This window comes from Mus caroli, unplaced genomic scaffold (assembly GCF_978045245.1).
Source record: "Mus caroli unplaced genomic scaffold, Mus_caroli_1 scaffold_16, whole genome shotgun sequence".
NCBI classification, from domain to species: domain Eukaryota; kingdom Metazoa; phylum Chordata; class Mammalia; order Rodentia; family Muridae; genus Mus; species Mus caroli.
Genome location: NW_028227271.1, coordinates 59,934,520 through 59,957,434, shown reverse-complemented (window position 1 = coordinate 59,957,434; position 22,915 = coordinate 59,934,520). Strand labels below are relative to the sequence as shown.

General features: G+C 34.3%; 1 protein-coding gene across 1 annotated transcript in view; it reads left to right on the top strand.

Moving 5' to 3' along the window:
- Pkhd1l1 (PKHD1 like 1) overlaps positions 1–22,915 on the top strand; it is a 140,204-nt gene that overhangs the window by 31,946 nt on the left and 85,343 nt on the right. The window contains exons 15-29 of the mRNA XM_085831797.1: positions 506–665; positions 1,043–1,178; positions 1,839–1,982; positions 2,599–2,756; positions 4,026–4,139; positions 5,917–6,066; positions 6,646–6,770; positions 7,906–8,069; positions 8,243–8,415; positions 14,321–14,468; positions 15,550–15,704; positions 17,565–17,687; positions 18,771–18,876; positions 21,003–21,113; positions 22,553–22,717. Of these exons, the coding sequence (XP_085687923.1) occupies positions 506–665; positions 1,043–1,178; positions 1,839–1,982; positions 2,599–2,756; positions 4,026–4,139; positions 5,917–6,066; positions 6,646–6,770; positions 7,906–8,069; positions 8,243–8,415; positions 14,321–14,468; positions 15,550–15,704; positions 17,565–17,687; positions 18,771–18,876; positions 21,003–21,113; positions 22,553–22,717 (2,132 nt within the window). The remainder of the gene's footprint in view (positions 1–505; positions 666–1,042; positions 1,179–1,838; positions 1,983–2,598; positions 2,757–4,025; positions 4,140–5,916; positions 6,067–6,645; positions 6,771–7,905; positions 8,070–8,242; positions 8,416–14,320; positions 14,469–15,549; positions 15,705–17,564; positions 17,688–18,770; positions 18,877–21,002; positions 21,114–22,552; positions 22,718–22,915) is intronic.

Below are 22,915 nucleotides of genomic sequence, written 5' to 3'. Positions count from 1 at the left end.
GAAAAAGAAAAGATAGAGATGGGGATAGAGGAAGAGAGGCTCAGCATATCTTTCACTAGGATATGTCCTCAAAGACTTTCTTCTACATAGCTCCTCTGGCTAAAGGCTTCATAACCCTAATAGTGCCGTAGGCTCTCCACTAGGTCTTTATCATTTGACCATTTGAAGAACGCATAAGATGTAAACTGTATTGAGAACTTTCTACCTCAGGCCGTACATCCACTGATCTAGAGGTCATGAGATAAATGTAGCCTAGTTGCTGTTCTCCCTGAAGCTCTAAGCTTCTTCATTTAAACTATTCCTGCCCTCAGTGTTGTGTTCCAGGGAGTGATTGTCACAGTCTGCCATTGTTTTTGCTTCAGCTTCTTAAGGATAGGGGCTAGTACTGTCTCTATTAATTTATAATTTAATAACTTTTATTGATATCTTGGCATTCATCTTTTTGGAAAAAATATTTTATGACATGTTTTGAGGAAAATATATATAGTCTTACTCTATTTCCTAGGTATTACATTGAAATCTTGCTGCAAGAGTATACATTAAGTGCTTTTGTTGATGTTGGACTGTACCAGTATAAAAATGTCTTTACTGAACAGCAGACAGGAGATGCACTAAATGAAGAACAAGTCATCAAATCTCAGTCAACAGTTGTCCCCGAAGTACAGGTTTGCTGTGATAATAGATTCACTTTCCTGAAAATCAGTGTCCAATACTCAGGATTGTCACTAGAATATTTGGCTAACATTTGTGAGGCTCTGGGTTTGCTCCCTATCCTTTAAAGAAGTAACTGTATGAAGACAGGCTCCATTAAGTTATTACATTCCATGTGCTACGAATTGAATTTTGTAGTAATTATGTTTCTTTTTGAAATATCTGCATTAGAACTATAAGGCTTTTATTTTATAAGACTCATTTAAACATGTTGTTAAATATCATTTACAGTCGAGTAGAGCAGGTGAGAGGCACTGAATAGCCAAGTTACAATTATTTAAAGTTTGTTTATGTCTGTATATTAATTTGCTTTCTTTATTTGGAAAAATAGGTTATAACATTGGAAAACTGGGAGACAGCTGATGTGACTAATGAAGTCCAGCAGGTCACAGTAACCAGCCTGTGTGTGGGAGCTGACTCATGTTCACTTTCCCAATACAGATTCATCTACAACATGGAAAAGACTGGTAGCTATACTAACTAACAAGAGAAATATTTGCCTTTATGTACAAACATATGTATAAAGTACTCATTCTAGCATAATGATAACTTAGAAGCTATAGCTTCTTCAGTAGCATGCTAGACAAAAGAGAAGAAAGATATTATAAAGAAAGGGTTCTACTGAGATTAAAAGATAGCAAACAAATGTCAGGCATTTCCCATTGCATTTATTTATAAGCATAATAATACTTTTACACCTAAAAGCATATGCATATTTATATGCATTTGACTCCCATGTATAAGTCCAGAAACTAGGAATTAAATTTATCATAATACAGAATAAACACATCTTTCAATTTTTTTAGTAATACATCTACAAAATACTAATTTGTCAGTCAATAATATATTTTATATTAATAAATTTTAAACAACTTATAATTCTAGACAACCATGTTTTGTTGCCTTAAATCAGAAATATCAATTAGTACATGCAATAGTTATTTTTATGTCTTTTATCAAAGACAATACTAACCAATTCAACAGTCAATATTATTATCCTGGATCACTCTTCTGCTTCTTAACTTTAATGTGACCAAGAATAAATTTAAATGAAAGATATTATTTTGGGCTGCAATAGTTTAGAAACACTTCAATTTTTCTGTTTTCTTTTTAAAATTCATCCAAAGTCTGGCTACCCGCTGATGCTTCTGACTTCATGCTGAAATCAGCTTTAAATGACCTTTGGTCTATAAAACCAGATTCAGTTCAAGTGACCAGCAAGAGGGATCTCCAGAGCTATATCTACACAATAACCTTTGTATCAACTAGAGGTAAGCTGTGTTTCTCTTGTATTATAGATCACAGAGAAACTTTGAAGCTTTAGGAAAACTTAACACATACATAATAAAATCTAGCAGGGTGTATATACAATACTGTACTCAATAGAGAAGGACAGTGGAATTGAAGGCCTTACTTGGTTGCAAAGTGGCACCTTATACACAAGCTCTTGAATGTAAGCGATTATTGGGAATTAACTTTATACTCTACTGACAGCCAACAAACTATCAGTTTTCTGCACTAAATAGATGTTTAGTAAATAGTGTTTACTAAATGTTCTGCCATAAACATTTACATCTAAAAAGACTAAGTTAATGTTTTGAATAACCTGGTGCTCTATACTGCCCGATACTATTGTAATCTGCTCTTCTTATAATGTTTCCCCTTAATCCATAAGTAGCATTTAAATGAATCAAATGTTATTTTGGCTGTTTCTTCTGTGAATAAGTCTGCTCTTACTGAAATACTCTTTATCTTTCCCAATTCCTCCTTCTTTTATGTTAAGGCAACTCCAAATACAACCAATTTGGTTACAGTTGAATGTCTCTTTTTGATGTATGTGTGTTGTGCTCATTATCATTTTAAATTTCTATTTGGTACCTCATACAGGAGACTTTGATCTGCTTGGTTATGAAGTATTTGAAGGAAGTAATGTCACGCTGAGTATCACAGAACAAAGCAAAGGAAAACCCAATTTGGAGACGTTTACATTAAACTGGGATGGGATTGCTTCTAAGCCTCTTACCCCAGAGTCAACGGAAGCTGAGGTATGCTCCATGAACATTCTACTACGTATCTCTTCTGGATCCTTTCACAGCTCCCACTGACCATTTATAGACAGATCTGAAAGGAAATTGTTTCAAGATATCTGTAAAAATCACTTAACATTGGTTAATTTAACAAAATGTATATCATAAATGATTCTGTCTCTTGTGAGCTCAGAGACAATATAGTGTGACCACTCATTTTTCTGGACAAAGGATCTCAAATCTATCTTCACCATTCTATGATTATGTGGGGAGCACTTATGGCCCTACTCACACCAGTATTCTCCTTCACCCTAAATCCAAAATTTTATTATGTGCAAGTAGGAGAGACCTTTAGAGATGAATGACATCAAAGACTTTATTATGAAACTTAAATACTTCATTATTTTTATTGAAAACAAACCCATTTAATATCTATTTTATGTAAATAATACTTAAAGGTGATGTAATACATTCTGCTACTGCCTTGGCTAATACACTGTAAGAAAAGAAGGGAGGAAATATGACAATGACTGAGAAAATAAAAATTAAAAAGAATTTTTTAGCCCATGTGAAAAAATAACCCATGCCACGTAGGGGTGGAGTGGGGGATGTGTTTAAAGATAGCATGCTTGTGCATTGCCCAGTTTTGTAAATAGTCTGTGCAGTGAGTTTCAATTAGCATTTGCTCGGGGATTAAATATTATGAATTGCCTTAAGCCTTTAATTCCTAAGCAACAATAATTTTTGTGCTTTGTTAGACAAATAGATGTGAAGGTTATAAGACTTATGAGTGCTTAATAATTCCCATTTAATACAAAATATTTAGTATTTTAGATAATTGGAAGTTTAGGCACACAGAGTTTGTTATGTTCTCTTGAAAAGCATTTGAGGATATAGTTTTTCCTAGGAAATTTTGAATTAATTAGGGACCATTTATTTGGAATATATTTAATTAGGTAATTTTTATTTCTTTCTTTTTGCTGTTCTTTAAACACTAGCTAATAAAATGCCTGCAGTACATAAAAGTAATGTAATAATATCCAATTGGACATAATTACCCTTAAAAAAAAACCTCTTGGTAAGTGTCAAAGGACACTTCAAGAACTCACATATTAGCTTGAAAAATTCTTACAAAGTTATAGATAAAAGTATCCTAATTATGGCTCACATGGGAATTATCTCATGAAAATATTCTGATAGAAAACCAATTAGCCAAATTCATAGTAGAGTTACTAATGCCCTAAGTTCACTAGAAAGGATCTACTAAAGCACATACTCGTTATTTAGTTTCAGGTAGCTGTGGAAGAGATGGTGAGTGCCAAGTGTCCACCGGAAATAGCACATTTGGAAGAAGGATTTCTAGTGAAATACTTCAGAGACTACGAAACTGATTTTGAACTGGTAGGTAGTATTTAGTGAACCTTGAAAGGGACTGAATAAAATTTCCCATGAGTGTTTAAGATTTTCTGATTTTTTTTCTTGAATTAGCAATAGTTGTCAGTACTTTGCTGAGTCAAGCTGCAAGGTTCCAGTTTGCATCTTCCCTAAAGCTTAGAAGAAAGCAATGCTTCCATTGTAGACAGTGGACACAATGGACAAAGATAAGAACTTTAGGTTATGTTTATGTGCTTTTTTCCACATGACTGAAGAATATGTTCCCTTCCTCACTGGCTTCAGACCATATAGTTTGTATTGGAATAAATTATAGAATGGTTTACAAAAATTTCCTTTTCTTACTCTTTTGAAATCATTTAGTCAACTATTACAGTGCCTCCCTAATTCTTGTTTGTTTCTTGACAAGATAAAAAAAATTGTTTAGTATATAAATAAAAATATTTTTAAAGATAACATTCTATTTTTTTCATCTGAATACTTGAGGAAGCTAGATGTACATTTTTCTAAGTGACACTTCAAGAATATCAAATGTAGTTTGGGGAGAGGAACCAGTGAATAGAACACTTGTAAACATGTGAGAACTTGAGTTCGTATTCCCAAAACTCATGTAAAGCACAACATGGCAGTTGAATTTCCTTAGTCTCAGTGCTTGTATAGTGAGATGAAAATCTCCAGAAACTAACACCAGCTAGCATGTATATGCAACAGCAAAGAGGTTCTGTCTCAAAGAAGGTGGAAGATGTGGACTGAACTCTAATAATGTGCCATGACACATGTACACCTCACATATAAACATGAATGTGCACAAATCATTCATACACATACACACACATACTCAAAGATAAAATATAGGGTCTAGGTAATTAAATGAAATCAATAATCTAGAAATAACTATGAGTCATTAATATATACATTTCATGATACTTTACATTAATAGACTTATTAGCGATAAAATAGAATTTTTAAAGCTTAATGGCAGCCTTCACAACTTAATGTGTGTGTGTGTATATATATATATGAATATAATATGTGTATATATATGAATATAATATGTATATATTATGTATATAATATGAATATAATATGTATATATATATATGAATATAATCCTAATGAATGTAAGGATTATGTTCCATTCCTCACTACTGTATTTCCCATCACCATCCTAGCATTCATTTCTGTTCTCTGCTTAACTTCTGCTATATACATTTTCCAACACCAGGGTCCTTCTGTCTTTGATGGATCACACAGATGTTTATCCTCTGAAGTCTGTTGATCCTTTCTCTGATTTGAACAATTGCTGTTTATCTTTAAAGGCAACTCATTTACTTCTTCTGGTGCGATTGCTTTTATATGAGTTAGTGCTTCTCATGAGTAACAGAATCCCTAGCTATTTTGTCCCTAGTATTACTCCCTTCATAGAAGAATAGTGTTCTTCATCACTTGAATTATAAAAAACACAATAAAAACAAAACAAACAAAATACTGTTACAGGGTAATTACTAAACAAACACTCATGGAAAATGAATAAATAACTTTAATTAGCTTATAGTATAAGAAAGATGATAGGATTTGGAAAATAGTCATATAGAGGCACAATGAATTGTACAAATAGGGATCAGAATGAATATATGAAGAATTTCATAGGTGGGAAAGATCTTTTTAAATTACAGTACTGAAGAAAGAAGGGTATTAGGGTAAGGCCTTGAATAACTTAGTTACAGATGTTGTAAGAAAAGCAAGACAAAAAGTCATACTTTTATTTGAAATGTTGTTTTTATAGGAACATATTAATAGAGGGCAGAAGACGGCCGAAACAGATGCATACTGTGGCCGTTACTCCCTGAAAAACCCAGCTGTACTTTTTGACTCGACAGATGTTAAGCCAAACAAATCACCATATGGAGACATTTTATTATTTCCTTATAATCAGGTGAGCTTGTGAAAACTATATGCTAATTGAATCTGGGAAATACCCAGCTAATATAATTTCATGAAAATTTAAGACTAAGAAAAGTGCTTGCCATTTTGAGTCATGTCATGTTGGACAGGAGTAATGATTCATATACTGGCTTCTGTGATCTTTCTTCTGGTGATTCTCAGAAGAAAAAAGAAGGAGAGGAGAAGGGAGGGAGGGAGCAATAGCAGGAAGAAAATATATCATCACGTTTTATGCTTTATCTTATAATTTTATAAGATATTTAACTCATAAATTTTAATTGGAATTTATAGATAACTCATTCTCATAGGGTGTAAAATATCTTCTATTTTAAAAAGGAAATAGCATCAAAATACACAAAGATACTGTTAAGTCTTGTCTTCCATAAGAGGAAGCTCCCAATTCTTTGACAGCTAATTAGTCAAAATATAGTGATTTTTTAAAATGTTTTTGTATATTCTACATAAAAAGGTTCAATAAATATATACTGCTTTGCATTGTATTGATTTGAATTGTTATAATACAAAATAATTGTAAAATATTGTTATTGACTACTTTCTTATTTTTATGTAGTTGTGTTTAGCATACAAAGGATCTCTGGCCAACTTCATTGGTCTCAAGTTCAAGTACCAAGACAGTGGCAAGATCATTAGAAGTGCTGATGTACAACTTGAATATAACTTTGCTTCTGGAAATAAGTAAGATACATTATGGGTTCAAACAAGTATATATATACTATATACTATATATACTATAACAAGTATATACTATATATATACTTGTTTGTATATATATATATATATATATATATATATATATGTGTGTGTGTGTGTGTGTGTGTGTGTGTGTGTGTGTGTATTATAATGATGGTCTCTTCTCTTTTGCTCATCGTGATCTACTTGGCTTCATTTCAGAGATACAAGAACAACTCAACATAAACAAATCAGTAAACATAATTCACCACATGAATAGACTAAAGAACAGAAATCACAAGACACTTACAATAGATGCAGAAAAGACTCTTGACAAAATCCAAAATCTCTTCATGATAAAACTCCCAAAGAGATTAGTAATACAAGGAATATGTCACAACTTAATAAAGGATACATACAGTAAGCCTATAGGCAACATTATGTATCAAAAGGAAAAACTCAAAGCATTTCCACTAAAATTAGAACCAGAATTTCTTTTCTATTTTTCACATATTTAACATAGTAGCTAATTTTACTCTAACTTCTTTTCATTAATGTGCTCTATACCAGTTGTTTTACTTAACTTCCTACATATGATAGAAGGTTATTTTACATCTCTATAGATAATACCAAGGCTACAAAAAAAATTGTGTATGAATACAACACTAATCTTTTACTGAGAGTGAAATCATTTATTTTATAAAATTTAGGGGGTAGCATTTGTTCATATATTTGTGTACATGTGCCCATGGGAGCATGTGGAAGTGTGTGTATGTATGTAAACAACAAATGTTAACATTGGGCACTTTCTTTAGTCACTTTCTATGTTATTTTTGAGATGGAGTCTTAAAGTAAACCTTTAAGTTCACCAGGTGGACTAGACTTTAAAGTCAGTCAACTCCAGAGCTCCGCCTGTTTCTGCTCTCTAGTACTATCATTAAAGAGTGAGGCACCAGTGTTTTAAAAGGATTTTGGGGACCTGAACTCAGATACCTTTGCTTGTGCAACATGCATTTTCCAAATAGAGCTATCTCTTTAGCCTACTGTTCGTTAAATTGTAACACCATTTAGACTCTGTCTGTGTGTGTGTGTGTGTGTGTGTGTGACAAATATAAACACAAAATTATTCAATGAATTTCAGGTGGATTTACACTTGCATAGATCTTCTAGATTTCTTACAAACCAAATATGCTGGGACAAGTTTTTCTCTACAAAGGATTACCTTACAAAAATCGTCAGAATTCCAGTCCATTTATGTGGATGCAGTGTACATTGGACAGACACCTACAGTCTCTGTCTTGGATGGTATGTTGAGTCATTTTATGTAGACTTAAGTGCTAATATTACAAGTGAAAATTTTATTTCTATGTCTTAGCATCGTTTATCCATTTACTAAGTTTGATTCATAGATTCATACACAAGAAATTATGACAATAACAGAGCAAAAACACTGTAATCTTATTTCCAACTTTTTCCAGAAATGCCAAAGAGGAGACCTCCAGCACTAGCAAACAAGGGAATATTTTTAAAGCATTTTCAGGTTAATCGGACCAAATTAAATGGATCAGCTATGACAATTCAGTATTCAGTTACCATAACTTCATATAACTGCAGTCATAATATACCTATGATAGCTGTGAGATTTGGACAGGTAAGCCTAGATCTTTATGGGTACTACTTTTAACTTCATGACCATCAGATTTCACGTAGTATATCTTCTTCACTAAAACTTATCTGGTACACAATTGAATAATGCGGAAGCAATGATCATGATTTAGAGACTTATTGAGGTTGAAGATGAAAAATTTAAAAATTCCTCAAAAATGTGTCTGTGGAGAAAAACCAGGGAGAAATATCCATAAACATCAAGGCTTGAGTCCTATGATCTGACTCAGTGTATAAGGGTGGCTGCTGCTGCCAGTCTTGATAGCCTGAGTTCAATCCCTAAAACCTACATAGTGGAAAGAGACAGCCAAGTCATGCAAAGTGTTTTATGACCTCCAAAGTACAGCATGAAACATGGCACACACGCGCACACACACACATGCAAATGAGAGAGAGTAAATTAATATGTAATAAAAAGGAGTGGTGTCAGATTTAAGTAGAATTTTCCTTATATGCATAAACATTCATTGGCTCTCCATTAAATATTCATTTTGTAGTATATTTTAGGTTAATGTAGTTATGTATATGGGAGTTTTGCCTGCATATATGTGTCACTACCTGTGTGCAGTGTCAACAGTGGCCAGAAGAGGATGTCCCAGTCAATTGCAGTTGTCCATTCATTAGCATGGCTATATAGCCATCTCTCCTGTCCCTCCATATAGCTAGCTGATCATGAACCCCAGCCCAATTCCCCTCTCCAACCTCTATCCTACCCAGTTCTCTCTGTCTGCCTCCCATGACTCCATCTCCTCCTATGAACCCATGCCAAGGCAAGGACTAGGGTTTGTGGACTATGGCTTTCAGATTGTCAAAGGAATATTAGCTAAGAGATTAAAGCTTGGGAATTGACTAGCATGTGGATATAAAAAATAAGAGCAGCTCCTTGTTCCATCTGCCTCCTATTCCCCCTTCTAAGTGATATTCAATCATCCTGACTTGTTCCTTACTTCTTGTTTAGCTTCTCTAGTTCTGTGGACTATACCATGGTTATTTTGTACTTTATGGCTAATATCCACTTATAAGTGAGTACATACCCTGCATGTCTTTCTGGGACTGGGTTACACACTCAGGATGATATTCTCAAGCTCCATACATTTGCTTGAAAATTTCATGATGTCTTTGTTTTTAATAGCTGAATGGTATTCCTTTGTGTAGATTTACCATAGTTTCTTTATCCATTCTTCAGTTGAGGGACATCTAGCTTGTTCCCAGTTTCTGGTTATAATGAATAAAGCTACTATGAACATAGTTGAGCAAGCATCTCTGTGGAATGGTAGAGCATATTTTGGGTGTATGCCCAGGAGTGGTATAGCTAGATCTTGAGGTAGAATTATTCCCAGTTTTCTGAGAAATCACCAAATTGATTTCCAAAGTGATTGTACAAGTTTGCATTCCCACCAGCAATGGAGAAGTGTTCCTCTTGCACCACATTCTCACCAGCAAATGCGATCACTTGAGTTTTTGATCTTAGCCATTCTGACCAGTGTAAGATAGAATCTCAGAGTTATTGTGATTTGCATTTACCTAACGACTAAGGACTATGAACATTTCTTTTAGTGTTTCTTGGTTATTTGAGATTTCTCTGTTGAAATTCTGTTTAGCTCTGTATCTCAGTTTTTATAAGGTTATTTTGGGTTCTTTGGTCTAACTTCTTGAATTCTTTGTAAATTTTGAATATTAGCCCTTTGTAAGATGTAGGGTTGGTGAAGATGCTTTCCCAATCTGTAGGCTGCCATTTTCTCCTATTGACAGTGTCCTTTGCCTTATGGAAGCTTTTTGGTTTCATGAGGTCCCATTTATCTATTGTTGGTCTTAGACTCTGAGCCATTGGTGTTATATTCAGGAAATTGTCTTCTGTATCAGTGAGATCAAGGCTATTTCCCACTTTCATTTCTATGAGATTTAGTGTATCTGGTTATATGTTCAAGTTATTGATCCACTTGAACATGAGTTTTGTGTAGGGTGAGAAATATGCATCTATTTGCATTCTTCTACATGTAGACATCCAGTTAGACAAGCACCATTTGTTGAAGATACTTTCTTCTTTCAACTATATGGTTTTGATTTCTTTCTCAAAAAACAAATGTCCATAGGTGTCTGGATTTATTTCTGGGTCTTTGATTCGAGTCCATTGATCAGTATGTCTGATTCTGTACCAATACCATGCAGTTTTTAATATTATTACTCTGTAGTACAGCTTGAGGTCAGGGATGGTAATTCCTTTCAAATATATTTTATTGTTCGAGATTATTTTGGCTATTCTGTTTTTTTTTTCCATATGAAGTAGAGAATTGTTCTATCAAGATCTATCAAACTTGTGTTAGAATTTTGATGGGAAATTGCATTGAATCTGAAGATTGCTTTTGGTAAGATGGCCATTTTCACTATGTTAATCCTACTTATCCATGTGCATGGTAAGTCATTCCATCTGATATCTTCTTCAATTTCTTTCTTCAGAAACTTGAAATTCTTGTCATACAGATCTTTTACTTACTTTGTTGGAGTTATTTTATATTTTATATTATTTATGGCTATTGTGAATGGTACTGTTGCCATAATTTCCTTCTCAACATGTTTATTGGTTATATAGAGGGGAGCTACTGGTTTCTTTGAATTAATTTTATATGCAGCCACTTTGCTGATGGTGTTTCTCAGCTGTATCTCCGGTAGAATATTTGTGACCACTTATGTATACTATCATATCGGGAAATAGTGATACTCTGACTTATTTTTTTCAATTTGTATTCCCTTGACCTCCTTTAGTTGTCTTATTGCTCTGGCTAGAACTTGAAGAGATAGGGAGAGAGTGGGCAGCTTTGTCTTACCCCTGATTTAGTGGAATTAATTTAAGTTTCTTTGTATTTATCTTGATGTTGGCTATTGGCTCGCCAGGTACTGCTTTGATTTGTGTAGATATATACCTTGAATCCCTGATCTCGCTAACATTTTGACATGAATGGGTAGTGGATTTTGTCAAAGGCTTTATCAGCATCCAGTGAGATTATCATGTGATTTTTTTCTTTCAGTTTGTTTAGATGGTGAATTATGTTGATAGACTTTCATATATTGAACCATTCCTGCATTCCTGGGATGAAGTCCTACTTGATGATGGTAGATGATGTTTTTGATGTTTTCTTGAATTCAGTTTGCAAGTATTTTATTATCAATGTTAATAAAATAAATTGTTCTGAAGTTTTCTTTCTTTGTTGAATCTTTGTGTGGATTAGGTACCCTGGTGACTGTGGCTTCATAGAATGAGTTTGGCAGTGTTCCTTCTGTTACTATTCTGTGAGGACAGTGTGACGACTATTGGTATTAACTCTTTCTGAAAATCTTGTAGAATTCTACAGAAAAACCATCTGGTCCTGGGCTTTTTTTGCTTGGGAAACTTATGATAACTGTTTCTATTTGCTTAGGGCTGATATGGCTACCTTATCTTTTTTTCTTAATTTAATTTTATTTTTAATTCATTTTTTGCACTCCATATTCCATTCCCTGCCCACACCATCCACCTTCCAACTGCTCAACATTCCACATCTCCTCCCCATCCCATGTGGATGCCTCCACCCCCCACCCCACCTGACCTTTAAACTCCCTTGGGCCTCCAGTCTCTTGAGGGTTAGGTGCCTCATCTCTGAGTGAACACAGATCCAGAAGTCCTCTACTGTATGTGTGTTGGGGGCCTCATATCAGCTGGTATATGCTGTCTGTTTGGCAGTCTAGTATTTCAGAGATCTTGGGGGTCCAGATTAATTAAGACTGCTAGTCTTCCTACAGGATCACCCTTCTCAGCTTCTTTCAGCCTTTTCTAATTCAACAACAGGAATCAGAAGCTTATGTCCATTGGTCAGGTGCAAATATCTGCACCTGACTGTTTCAGCTGCTTGTTGGGAATTTTGGAGGGTGGTCATGATAGATCCTTTTTGGTGAGCGCTCCATAGCCTCACTAATAGTGCCAGGCCTTGGAACCTCCACTTGAGCTGGATCCCAATTTTGGTCTGTCACTGGATCTTCTTTTCCTCAGGCTCCTCTCCATTTCCATCCCTGTAATTCTTTCAGACAGGAACAATTATGGGTCAGAGGTGTGACTGTGGCAAGGCAACCCCTTCCCTTACTTGATGTCTTGTCTTCCTGCTGGAGGTGGGCTCTGTAAGTTACCTCTCCCTACTGTTGGGCATCCCCTCAACCTCCCATTTCCTGAGGTTGCCTGTTTACATTCTTTCTGCTGGCCCTCAGGGCTTCAGTCCTTTTCCCTCACCCAATATCAGATCAGGTTTCCTTCTCACACACACATCAGCATCTACTTTCTCTCCCAGGTCCTAATTTGTTCTATGAAGCCACAATTACTCTGATACCTAAACCACACAAGGATCCAACCAAAAAAGAGACCTTCAGACCAATCTTGCTTATGAATATCAATAAAAAAATACTCAATATAATTCTTGCAAACTGAATCCAAGAACACATCAAAACCATCATTCACCACATCAAGTAGGCTTCATCCCAGGGATGCAAGGTTTGTTTAATATATGAAAATCCATTAATGTAATCCACTGTATAAAAAAGCTCAAAGAAAAAAATCACATGATCATCTCCTTAGATGCAGAAAAAGCATTTGACAATCACCCTGGGAAGAGAGGAAATAGATTTTGCAAGTGGACTAGAGAAGAGGAGAACTGGAGCAGGGTGATTCATACCCGCACTCTCCCCTCCACCCCAATCCTCTACTTCATCGGTCCTCTCTGAGTTTGTAGATTTGAGATTGATTTCTTAACAGCTAATATCCACATATAAGTGAATGTATACATGATTTTGTACTTTAAATTATGGTTTCCACGTGTTCATTGTTTTTACTTAGAAACATGGTTGAGTTTTCCTTGTTCTTGTTTATCCTGTACCCCTGAATCTTGATGAACTCATTGAGTTTTTAAGAAGTAACTTTAGATCAAGGAGAAGAAAAGACATAGCTCGTAGGATTTTTCTCTATGATTACTATTTTGCTGTCTATAATCAATAAGCTGCTTTTCATATTTTTGAACTGCATTCCAATAGAATCATAAATGTTCACATAATTTTAATCAAGTTTTCCTTATTAATATTGCAAGATTCATTTTATTACCTTTAGTGATAGTTCATACTTTTGAATTCCTGCATATTATAGTAGAAAAAGAGCAAATTTTGTCCTTTCTATTGGTAGAGATTTGTATTTTTTCTAACCTTTGACCTGAATAAAGTTGGCACATATACACACACATATACACACACTTCCTATCATGCATCCTATTTATTTTTTATGAATTTTAACTCTGCAAGACTGACAGAAAACCTCAACATCCAGAAATTGGAGACTACCATGATCCTTATTATACTTAGAACCTATGAATATAACAGTTATTATTTTTGTCTGTTGGTTAGTGTTTGATGCTTTAAAATTGTTTAATGAATCTTGGCAGTCACTCTACTGACCTTGTAACTCCTTGTATTGTTGGTTACATATTTATAGTTATTCTCTAAAAGGTGTTTTAGTTGTTTGATAGTGATGATTACATCATGTTTTTGCCTCCACACAGAGGTGTGCTTTGTACTTTGAATAGAGTGCTTACTTGATAAATATTTGTTTCTTGAGTGATGGAGGGTATGCTCTGAATTAATGAGCTATTACTGTGATTCCAGCTGATGGCTGCACAGATGACTGGGTTGACTTTGGCCTCATTACTGAGCTGTATAGGCATGGCCTGTGTTGATTTATGGAGCTCTCCTTAATGTCCTGAAGAATCCTGAATATATGAGGCTCATTTATGTAGTGTCACAGGATCCTACATGATGAAATAGAAACTGTGTTAGCCATTGTTCAGTTTAATCATTCTATCAATATTTATTTTGGAAATTAGATAATCACAAATGAGACAAAGAATGAGTTGGTTTACAGAGGAAATAATTGGCCAGGGGAGTCAAAGATTCGTATTCAAAAAATTCAAGAAGCTTCTCCACCTATAAGCGGCAGCTTTGATGTTCAAGCTTATGGACATATCCTGGAAGGTATATGTGAAATGCTCAGAATTCCTAGAGACATACCAAAGTTTTTCAAGTATACATGTATGCATTGTTTGCTAAATGTTCAATAGTATTGCTACTGCTATTTACTGTGTACAGTTATCTTATGTTCAAACACCTAAATAAATGACATGAGCCATATTGAAGTCAGTTATAGCATTTTTGTCTCAGAATTGCTTGTTCCTAGTTTAGTAAAGAATTCAACCATCTGAAGCCAGTGTTATCAGTTATAGCCATTTTTATTTAAAAGTAAATCACAAAATGTCAGTAAAAACATAGCAAACTCCTTAAAAATCCTTTTTCTGAAAGTGGTTGAAACTGTGGCCTTGTATAAAGTTGAAATTGTGAAAATATGGAAATTAAGGCCTTTATGATGCATGCATTGAAAAATCATGACTGTGCTATCCAGAAATGTTATAATATTAAAATAATACATAATTGAATTGGAATAGTATTTTAAAATACAATTTTAACTAATCCATCTAAATATCTGCTGTCCTATACAAAATAATCCTTATTACCACGTGTCCACTGAAGAGTTGGGCTGAAATAAGTATCATATATTGAGATAATTAATATTCAAAATATTATCACTAGTACAAGAAAAAATTAACTTATGTCTATTCTTCCCAATCTTTATCATATAGACAGTGAGTGCTAATTTAAACAATAGTGATATATTTTTGGTACACTTATTTTTACTGACATTTTCTTGATTTATATATTTAAAATTCAAACAAGAAACAAGATTATCTAGAATAAACGACACTTGATTGTTTTCTTCATTGCCTTATCAAATATAACTTTTAATTTCTAAAAGTTTACATTACTTTCATGACTTACCAATTATTCATAAAGCAAAATGTCATTCAAATAAAAATATCAAAACCAAGAAACATTTAGGTTTATTACTCATATAATTTTGTTTCTTGTTAATACATAATCTGTTGGGATAAATGCTCTAAACTTCTTTTTGACAAGAATGTGATTGAAGAATGATACTTTACACACACAGTACCATGAAGAGTGCTCAGTTTGTGAATTTTCGTTCCTTTCTGTGATGCAGGCATCCCTGCTGCTGTGCCAGCTGCAGACCTGCAGTTTGCCCTGCAAAGCCTGGAAGAAATAGAACAAGTCTCAGTAAACAGAGAAGGAACCTGTGCTGGCTATTCATGGAGCATCAGATGGACAAGCCCCTGTGGAAAGCAACCACTTCTGCAGGTCCCTGCATTAGTACAGCTTCTTTGTCCTTCTCTGTGCTCTTTGCTAATTTGTATTCTTTCTCATCCTAAAAAGAACTGGAGATTATGGATTTTTCAAAAGCAAAGCATAAACTAAATTTATTTTGTTTTTGTTTGCTTGTTTGTTTGTTTGTTTGTTTGTTTTACACAGGGTCTCACTTTGTAGCTTTGGCTGGTCTGGTACTTGCTATGTAGACCAGGCTATTGAATAGATACAAATATGGACAGAAATCCATCTGCTTTTGCCTCCCACACGCTGGGCTTAAAGGTGTGTGCCACCACACCAAGCTTATAAATGATCTTTGAAATTATTTGAACACAAAAATATTCTGCATTAGAATGAGCAGGCATGTGTTCTTTTCCATAGAGACCAGCTTTTGGTATTTTTAAATCCCATTGCTGTATGGAAAAAAATCGAGGAGTTATGAAAAGATCCTTGATGGTATACAGGCAGTCTCATAAATATATTCATCCATAATTTAGAAAATACACACACATAATTAGCCTCATTGCCCATAGTTCTTCTGAGACTGTGAAAGGTTTTCTAATTGTAAAGATGGTCTGTTCAAGTCAAGTCTAAAATTGTCATCTACTGTTATATTTTACATATATTAGACAACTCAACACTAGTGTATCTCAAGAGGAATGGGAGCTCACAGAATCTAAAATCAAAACAAGACTCCTGCAAATAGGGTAGAGCAGAACCCTCTGGGATTTGTGTTTTATGCACACATGTGCACACACATATTAACACATACACAATCACTCACTCACACACAAAGATAATAATTCTTAGAGGTGGTGAAAGTATGAGAAAGCACTTCTCATATCCTGTTGGTTAGAATGTAAAGAAGGCCATTTTTTTGGCAGATGTTGTAGTGCTATATACCTGTGATTCAGCAATCTGTTATATAATTCTACCCTACTGAAACAGTAGTACAGATGAGAAATGGTATAACCAAAAAAGTGGTCACCACTGCATCATTTCTTTGATGAGAGAATGATTGTTGAAATGACAGAACCCTTTACTGACTACTCTGTAGCCATCTGCTATGATAAGGTGGAGAAGGTGCAGAACCCTTCTCAGGAAATTTATTGAATGGGGAGACAGGAAAGTAGAAGAAAAAACTCATAAAAGTATGTAGACATAAAATTCATTGTGCAAGATGTTATAAAACCACAGGGGTTATTTTACAGGCACATACTTGGAACTAGAATTCTAAAATTCTATTATTGAGACTGGCCTCCTCTTGCTAGCTCTGCTAATTTATGATATTCACCTCTTCTCTTTTTCCACCAGTCTCCACTGCTTATTCACTATTGCTGTTCTTCATCAAAAGCTCATGTGTAGTGCATCATATAGACACTTATATCTTTGCTAGTGCCTTTAGGTATCAGAAGGTTACCATACTGGCATAAGGATTTTGAATGACTAGAAGAGAATTTTTATGGCTAGAAGAGAATATGATTCTAGAATGAGACAACAAAATTGCCAGGGATGAAAAATGCTAAAGGGAAAATATAACTCAACTTTTTAATTATTTATGAATGATTTGCCAAAGTAACTATATTGAGAAGGAACAGAAAACATTTTCCAATATAAAATTAAATAAATTTATTTTCGTTAGGCCTATTATACTTTAATTAATGTAACATATTATAATCCAATGGTCTTACCATTTTTCCTTTGAGTTGATTATTGTTTCTCTAGAAATTTTTTCAAACAAATATTTCTAAATTTAATTTTTTACATCCATAAGCTTTTATTCAGCTTTCACTTATTCTTAAATTGGTTCCATTTTCCATTGCTATTCTATAAAATCATTTTGTCTAAAAATAGATCAATGATTCCAACATTATTGGAGAAAAGGCTAATGTAACAGTTACCACAATAAAGGAAGGTGGCTTATTTAGACAGCGTATCCCTGGAGACATGCTTCGTACAGTGAATCAGCAACCACAGGTATGATTCAAGCTTTTCTCATAACATTTATAATTTCAAATGTATAACTAATTTATACCAATATACCAAAGACCTTGTAAAATGAAAATGTTTTCAACTGTAGTTTCACTGATCAACTGATTATTTTCTAAATTTGGAGAAAATTATCTTCCTGATGATGAAAGAATTATTTTAAATCTACCACTGACAGAATTAGTAACTATGTTATTCTATTTGATCTTTATAACATTTATGTTAGGTAATTATTAATGTTGCAATTATTAATGTTGCTGCTTTAGTGCTAAGAATATTAAAATATATTAAGTATAAGTGACTTTCCATAAAGCAACCTCTATCTTCCTTTTTTGTTTTTGTTTTTGTTTTTTTGTTTTTTGTTTTTTTTGAGACAGGGTTTCTCTGCATAGCCCTGGCTGTCCTGAAACTCACTCTGTAGACCAGTCTGGCCTTGAATTCAGAAATCCACCTGCCTCTGCCTCTCAAGTGCTGGGATTAAAGGCATTCACCACCACTGCCCAGCTCTAACTATCTTCTTAAGACTAACTAAAACAATGCTTTCATGATTCAATTTATGTAAATCTCTATCCTACAGCAAGGATGACATTTGTTTTCTTTTTTGTTTACGTTTTTGTTTTTGTTTTTCGAGACAGGGTTTCTCTGTATATCCCTGGCTGTCCTGGAACTCACTTTGTAGACCAGGCTGTCCTCAAACTCAGAAATCTGCCTGCCTCTGCCTCCCGAGTGCTGGGATTAAAGGAGTGCGCCACCATGCCCAGCTGACATTTGTTTTCTTGCATGTGTTTCTTTTATTCCCATTTACAATTGCATTAGAAGCCTAATGGAACATTTACTATACAAATAAGCATATGAATAAATGAATGAGTACATGAATAAATGAGGTGTCAATGCACAAAGCATAAACATTTGGGGGAAAATAACATGCTTCTTGCTCTAAATCCAGTGCATAAAGTATATATACTCCAAAATTATTACTACATCTCATTACTAAATTCTATGTATATTGTACTAAGCTTTGCTGGCCCTTTAGCCTTGTTCAACTTTGCATCTGTGTTTTTTGACTTGAAGGTTGAAGTCTATGTCAATGGAATTCCAGCCAAATGTTCAGGTGACTGTGGGTTTACATGGGATGCCATGATTACTCCCCTGATCTTGACAACAACACCTTCCGAAGGTAAGCTTTGGTTTCAACCTTAAATACAAGGTGGTGGATAGATAGAAAAATATAAAAAATATATTAAAAATAGGCTCTGTAGTGAACTACCCTTCCCAACCCTGACAGTGACTTTTAGTATGGTTTAAAATCTTTTTCTTGATAAAGTTCTGTTGATTTCTTTTGAAGAACTAGCCTTTAGTGTTTCTTGTAATCTTTTTATTCCATTGATTTTAAATGCCATTATTTTGATTTGCTGTTGTTACCCATACTCATGTTTGTACCTCAAGTTTATTCATTTTCACTATTTGGCAGTCAAATATCTCACAGTTTATTTATAAATTCTCATGTTGAAAACAAAACAAAAAAGAAAGAAAACTATAACTGTGATAATGAACTTTAAATATTGATTACTGTCACTAACTATGGCAAGAAAACCTCTCAATATAGTGAGAACTATTTATCAGCTGAAACTATGGAAAAGCACTCATTACTTATTTGGAAAAAAATATATGAAGCCAAAGTATTCCATTGATATCTCTATTCTCTACTTTTACAAATTACAATCAGTCTCTATGATTTCTCTGTGACTTTGAGACATTGCTTAACATTCATCTGGTGAGAATTCTCCTACAGAGGTAGCAACTGGGCAAGCAATAGGATAGCTATAGTGTAACAAAACAAAAGAATTGAGTATTCACTTCGAGAAAACAAAACAATTAATTCCAAGAACTCATCCCAGCCTAGGGTGTTTTATTGGGGAAAATGTGATTGTGGTTTTTTGTGTGTAAACTCCTAAAAATGTAAATAAACATAAGGAATAAGATGTAAAGGGTGAGTTTTTAACCATAGTGATGAATTCAGAAATCACTACCTTATATGCAGTCTTAGTAGTTGATAGTAAACTGTATCTGGTTTGTGCCCTTGAATTTGCTAGTAATTTTCCTTTGTGTGTTTGTGTGTGTGTGTGTGTGTGTGTGTGTGTGTGTGTGTGTGTAGTTCTCCCAAATTACTTTGGGCTCAAAATAATTAACAACCATGTTTGATCAAGTTAAAAATAATGGAAAAATATAATGAGTGCAATAAAAACTAGCCATTTTTCTTCACTGACAACTAATGGCTGCTCACATATTGTTATACACATTCCAATCATAATCAGAAATATTATGAGAATCTAAAATTCCCTTTAAGAATTATCCCTATCCTAGCCCCTACAGCTCCCTGAGGCAACCACAGTAATTCTCTTTGTACATTTTCTTTCATTCTGTTTCAATGCCTTTTTTATTTGAGATACATATATAGTAATTTTGGTGTGTGTGTGTTTTGTTTATGTCTGTGTCTATGGTGGGAGTGAAAAGTCAGTCTTAGGTGTTATTTCTCAGGAGAGGTTTACTTTGTTCTATCTGTAATTAGAATATATTAATAATACATAATAATTGATTTCATTGTGACATCTTCATACATGCAATAATGTTTTCTTTTTTTGTTAATTTTTAATATTTTTATTACATATTTTCCTCAATTACATTTCCAATGCTATCCCAAAAGTCCCCCATAGCGCCCCCCACTTCCCTACCCACCCATTCCCATTCTTTTGGCCCTGGCATTCCCCTATATTGGGGCATATAAAGTTTGCAAGTCCAATGGGCCTCTCTTTCCATTGATGGCCGACTATGTTTTCTGATCATACACATCTTCCATATCTTCTCTTCTCTCTTCATCCTTCCACTGATCACTGTCCTCTTCCCAATTCCTCCTCTTTTGCCTTCAAGATGCATGTCCTTCCTTCCATGTCCTTTGCAAATGAAGGGTCACTTGTCCCTCATTCTTTTCTCCATGGTTTCATGGTGGATTGCTGCTTTTTCAACTTATTTTTCTTTTCTTTTCTTATCTAATTCAATATTACAGTGAAATAATATTCTGATGAATATTAACACAAATATCCACAATAAAAATCAATACATAATAATTCTATGGAAAAATATTATTGCCAAACACATGTGACTTTTCTCCCTGGTTAATTTCAAGCTTATTGTTTGTATCTTATAAAAAATAGGCATATTCTTCCTAAGAAATATCTGATTTTATAATAACAGATTCTAATTTTTTTCATTTGAAATGTAGTAACTTAGGTTTTTCACTTTCAGGATCCTACGCAGAAAGCACGATTCTAACCATAGCAGGCTCTGGATTTTCTCCGACTTCAGCTGTATCCGTCTCTGTTGGTTCTACCAGATGCTCTCTTCTCTCTGTGGAGGGTAGGTTCTTTCAATTGTCTTGAAGTTTGACTGTTTTTCTCCTAGAGAAATTGGAAGAAAGAACTACCACGAATATAATTGTCTTCTGGTATATATTTCAGAGCCATGAAATTAGCAACCTGGTCTGGAAAGTGCCAATGACTACATATATATAAATGATATATATAATTGATTATGACCATAGACTATTGATTGTTATACGGTGTCTTTATCGCAAGAAGAGTAATCTACCAAACTTCCACTCATATATACCTTACAAAGTTATGTCACAAGATATTTCATGTGTTTATGTATCTCTAGGCAACAGAGATATTCAAAGTATGTCTCTTTCCTCTCATGGTCTCTGATCATGTCCATGTTGTTGCTGTTTATTTGCTTTTGTGTGTACTGGGGATTGAACCCAGAGCCTAAGGCATGTTAGGTAAGTACTCTACCAAAAACTATATCACCAACCTTTTGTCTATGCTGTGACAATGCCATAGTAGTCATCCTGAAGTAAGAGGTCATGATCATATTCTTTGATTTCTAGTTCAATGGGATCTCTCAAGCTATGCAGAATTTAAAGATCATTTATAATTTTAAATTCTTGACATTGGTTCAAACATAGTTACTTTATTTCACTGAAACATCATTCACGATCCTAGATATTTTCTGCAATTTAATGATTGAAATCACATACACAAGATCACTTACCAAATAATTTCTGTTGATCTTTATTTAAATGTGTTCTTATAGTCAAATAGCCAATATTATAACAGTATTACTTAACTATAGTAAAGAGAAGAAAATGTTTTCATTTGATTTTATCATGTTTATTGATAGAACATGTTATTTTACTCAGTTGTGGATATAAGTAAAGTGTTGAATGAAAATTTTATTTAAAATTCATAACTTTGATGTAGACTTTCTTTTTTTCTTTTCTTTCTTTTTTTATTAGATATTTTCTTTATTTACATTTCAAATGTTATCCCCCTTTCCTAGTTTCCCTTCCAAAAATCCCCTATCCTCTCCTTCTTCTCCCTGCTCCTCAACCCACCCACTTCCACTTCCTGACCCTGGCATTCCCCTACACTGGGGCATAGAACCTTCAGAGGACCAAGGGCCTCTCCTCCCATTGATGACCGACTAGGCCATCCTCTGCTAAGATAGAGACTTTCTTTGGGCAAGGTTTCCAGATTCATTTTCAATATTTGTTTACCATCTCCTAGAAATAAGTAATTCACAGCAGCAAGTAGCTTGCAAAGATCCTACCTCCCTACTAAGATTTCCCTGACCCCACCAGAATAATAGTAGTTTTCCTTGGATATAGTTCTTGGAGTCTGAAAAACAAAGGCCAAAGTTAATATTTACAAATTAATTTTAGTGAGTTCATTTTTTAAAAAAATCTGAAAACACCACCACATTTGCTTTATCATTTTCTTCTTCTTTTTTATCAAAAGAAAATAAGATCAAGTGCCAGATTCTGAATGGAAGTGCTGGACATGTACCAGTTGCTGTGTCCATTGCTGATGTTGGACTAGCACAGAATCTAGAGGGTGAGGGATCCTACTTCGTTTATCGGAGTCAGATCTCACATGTCTGGCCTGATTCTGGAAGCCTGGCAGGTAATAGCTAACAGCTCTACAAAGAGGTGATTGCATACATTTTCACAACTGGGTTTCCAGTGCTTTGATTCTAGTGCCAGGAGAAGAGCAAGGAACCCCAGATGCCCTCATAGCCCAGAAGAGAATGTCCTTTTGAAAGGCACAGGCATTAAATAGCTGGCTAACTCTTTTCCTTGTGAAGCACAATTCGGAATTATG